Source organism: Bidens hawaiensis, unplaced genomic scaffold, assembly GCF_021521415.1.
Source record: "Bidens hawaiensis isolate Kalapana, Puna unplaced genomic scaffold, B.hawaiensis_p1.1 tig00002825_1, whole genome shotgun sequence".
Taxonomy (NCBI): Eukaryota; Viridiplantae; Streptophyta; class Magnoliopsida; order Asterales; family Asteraceae; genus Bidens; species Bidens hawaiensis.
The window spans coordinates 62,088-65,772 of record NW_027491152.1 but is presented as its reverse complement, the minus strand read 5'-3'; the positions used below and the strand labels follow the sequence as shown (position 1 = coordinate 65,772).

The 3,685-nt window shown below is 37.7% G+C and overlaps 1 protein-coding gene across 1 annotated transcript; it reads left to right on the top strand.

Moving 5' to 3' along the window:
• The first annotated feature begins 318 nt into the window (after nucleotides 1-318).
• On the top strand, nucleotides 319-3,143 carry LOC143621289 (uncharacterized). The gene is made up of 7 exons (XM_077092761.1): nucleotides 319-574; nucleotides 1,379-1,465; nucleotides 1,696-1,744; nucleotides 2,156-2,252; nucleotides 2,391-2,443; nucleotides 2,520-2,582; nucleotides 2,673-3,143. Exons 1-7 carry the CDS (start codon nucleotides 513-515, stop codon nucleotides 2,961-2,963), a joined length of 702 nt encoding a protein of 233 aa, XP_076948876.1. The 5' UTR covers nucleotides 319-512; the 3' UTR covers nucleotides 2,964-3,143.
• Nucleotides 3,144-3,685: the final 542 nt, after the last annotated feature.

The window sequence follows — 3,685 nt, the reverse complement described above, 5'->3', positions numbered from 1 at the left end:
TTATTGTGAGTCTAATTAGGTTTTCAACTTTGATATTTGGTAGTGTGTTGCTTAGGTCAAGTACATTTCGATGTCTTAGATTTACTGCACATATAATTGTTTATTTTTTTATTTTGACAGTTTTTTCAGGTGTATACAAGAAGGTTTTAATGGAGACACAGGCAACTGAAACTACCGAGAATTCAGCTATGCTTTCGGTTGTAACCACAGAGACTACTGAAACTGTGGACCAGACAGCACTGCCCGTGGTTGATCAGACACAGGCGACTGAAACATTGGAGCAATCATCGGTTTTGGTTACAAACGTGCCGGCACCGCCTCAGGTTCTAAACACACAGGAACCTGAGCAAAGAGCACTGGATGAGGTGACGACAAATACACAAGAAACTGCACCGTCAGGGGAGTCTACCCTGCCTCCGGTTGCAGACACGCAGACCATTAAAGCCTTGGACCAGTCAACACTTCCTCTGTCAGAGAACACGAAGATAACTGAAGCTGTGGAGCATTCGGTCATGGCTTCTGATTTGACGGATAATAGTCATGAAAAATTGATTGTTTCTCCTCAAAATCATGAGTGAGTGTTTTATTGCTGGTTACTTTACTTTTTTAGCAGATTTGATCTTCGCAGTGATACTCAGAGTCTATTTGTTTAACTAAGTGAAGTAGCAATCTTTTTCTAATGTTGATTTAGTTGCCTATCACTATTAGGGGTGCAAACGAGTCGAGCCGCTCACGAGCTACTCGTGATCGGAGTGATAAAAAGCTCGAAACGAGCCAAGCTTTTTTAAGCTCGAGCAGGGCCCTAGCCTCAAATAAAGTTTGTTTAGTTATCGAGCCCCAAATCGAGCTTTGTACGGGAAGCTCGTTTAGCCTTAACGAGCTTTGTCTTTTATTAAGTTTTACCTCGTCTGGAATTCTATTTTTTTATTTCACGCTGCACACTCGAGCTCGAGCCGAAATTTCACTCTTTTAAGGTACCACAGGAGCCCGAGTAGAGTTTAGGCTCGTTTAAGACTTTTATTAAAATATATAAAATTCATTAAGAAGGTATATATATTAATTAGTGAACAAGTCGAACTCGAGGCAAGCCTGAGCTTGAAAAAACGACTCATGAGCCGAGAGCGTTAGAAAAAGAGCTCGATTTGAAGCCTAGTCAAGCTCGGGCTTGACTCATTTACACTCCTAATTCACCATACTCATGTTATTGGATGGTGATATTTGGCTATTGCTTATGATATTCTTTATAGGCATATCTATGGAGTGGTTAGGTAGGTAATGGTTCATCATTGGGTACCCAAGTATATCTTGATGAATGATTGTTTTTTCTTGCCTTAACATTGTAACTTTAACACACCTTTTTTATGATTGTGAATCTCAGGAGCAGGGAAATGAGGCAAGAAACTGTTGAAGAAGAAGAGGAAGTAAGAAGTGTTTTGAAAGTCATTGCAGCCACAGGAGAGTTTTGGTATGCACATTGCTGTTAATTAACTGATAATTTTTAAAATATAATCACTGATAGCTGCTGGATTCCTTGATGGGAGGAGTAGTTTACATTTTGGATACTTGTCTTATCATTTTCTGATTTTACATGCTTTTCTTATACATGTTCAATTGGAACTTCACATTTAGTCGTCTATATGCTCATTGTCATTGTGGACCATAATTCAGCTCTCCTTTTGTTACGTCACACTGCAGGTATGATTGGGAAAGATTGAAAAGCATGTTGTCTCGTCACTTAAAGCAGGTATGGGGAGGTATGCCAACCTTCAAGATTATAAATATTTTGGATGCTTGTTTTACTGTTCAATCAAGGTGGCAATATGCGTGAGCCCCTTAATGTGTCAAGTCACAATCTTTTTTTGTGGTTTAGGTTAATCGAAACATTTCTTTTCAAACATGGTTACCAAAAATCTATATTTTGATTTAAATGATTCAGGGTTTTCTGGTTTCATGCATTAAAATTACGCTTGGTGGGTGACTTCCAACTTGTTTGATAATAGCTATTTTTTAAACCGGTTTGGCATGTTAGAGATTAAGCATAATCCAAATCGACCCATTCATAAGTAAACGGGTGTCGAAATTGCTACCTCTAGTGTCCTACTACATGAAATTGAATATTGGTATATAATTTCTTTTTATTGTTTTTTTGCTGCAGGTTATTTCTGAATACCCACAAGCAAAATTGACAATCGAGGAACAAAAAATATCACTAGGAGAGACGCATGCTGAGTTGGTGAAAAGGTTGGATGATGGTACTTCCACAATCATGTACCTTCTCATTTATTTATTTATAATCGCTTCAACTGTCAATTTATAATATTATATACGCTTCCAGTCTTTTGATAGTGTGAAATTCTTGAATTTACATTTTTTCTGTTTATGTTTTGCAGCTCTTCATAGCTTTGTTGACGGGCCACCATTTACTCTACAAAGGTTATCTGAGGTGATTGTGACCGCCTTTTACTTTAATGTGAATTTATGCATTCAAGTATTTGATTTGCTTTTTGTGTGCTTACAAGATCATATTGGATGCACGAAGCTTGTATCCAAATCTCTCAAAGCTTGCTTTGGCTTTAGAAAAGGTAAGTTTTATCGACTTTTTTGGATCATTAAACGTTACGACTCTTATCATATGATAATGGTGATGATTCATTGCAATCCATGTTTTATAGAATCTGTCTGTGACATCAACTTTGACCATCTCTACTAATCCGTATCCACCATCACTAATAACAACACCAAATGGACCCTACAAAGTAGCCGAGGATTCAAACCCAAACCCAAGCCTGCAACTGCGATCCGATACTATAATGGAGAATGGAGCCCCGCCCGAGGCAATGGAAACAGACAGGGATGAAATTATGACAGAGGTGGATTCTGATGTCAGCGATGCTATGACAATGGATGTGGAAACAACCGACAAGCCATCAGAATCAAGTCCCGTGACGACAGGTGATTCGTAAGTCTCTTTTTTGTTATTTTTTGAAATTATTTTCAAATGTTATTGTAAGAGGTAAAATGCCGATTTGGTGACACTTGAGACCGTACATTTAGAGCATGTAATGTGAGTTCATTGTGTGGTATAGTATGAGAAAATTGTCATCATTTACTGAGAGTGTATGCGTTTTTAATTTAGCATGATGAGAATACGTGATCACAACAATTTCCGAATAATGTTGACAAGGTGCATGCAGTTAAAGGTGTTTTATGGCAAGTCAAGAACATGATAACATAAATGAATACATGGGCCAAGTGATACCAAAGAATGTTTGCGAAAGAAAAGCTAGATATAACCCAAGGACATTTGATGAGAAAAGCAAAGGCATCATATAGTGTCGTGTAACGTCATGTGATAAGTCCATAATGATGGAAATATAGAATATTGCGTGTAACATCATGTATAATCCATAATTTCATTGATATGAGCTGTAGTTATAATAACTATTTTCTTAATGTTTTGATAAATACAACAAACTTGTGATTAATTACATAACTCAAACAACCCATTTCATATAAGTTGGCATAAACACAACTAATCTCTAGTCAGTGTCCTTGAGGGAACATGGACATGCACAAATCGGGTATTTTTAAAACCCGGAACCGAGTATTTTTAGATCGGGTACAAAATGGGACCGGTTCCAGTCAAGAACCGGGTAGGAACTAGGTAGGGTACGAACCGGGTCCG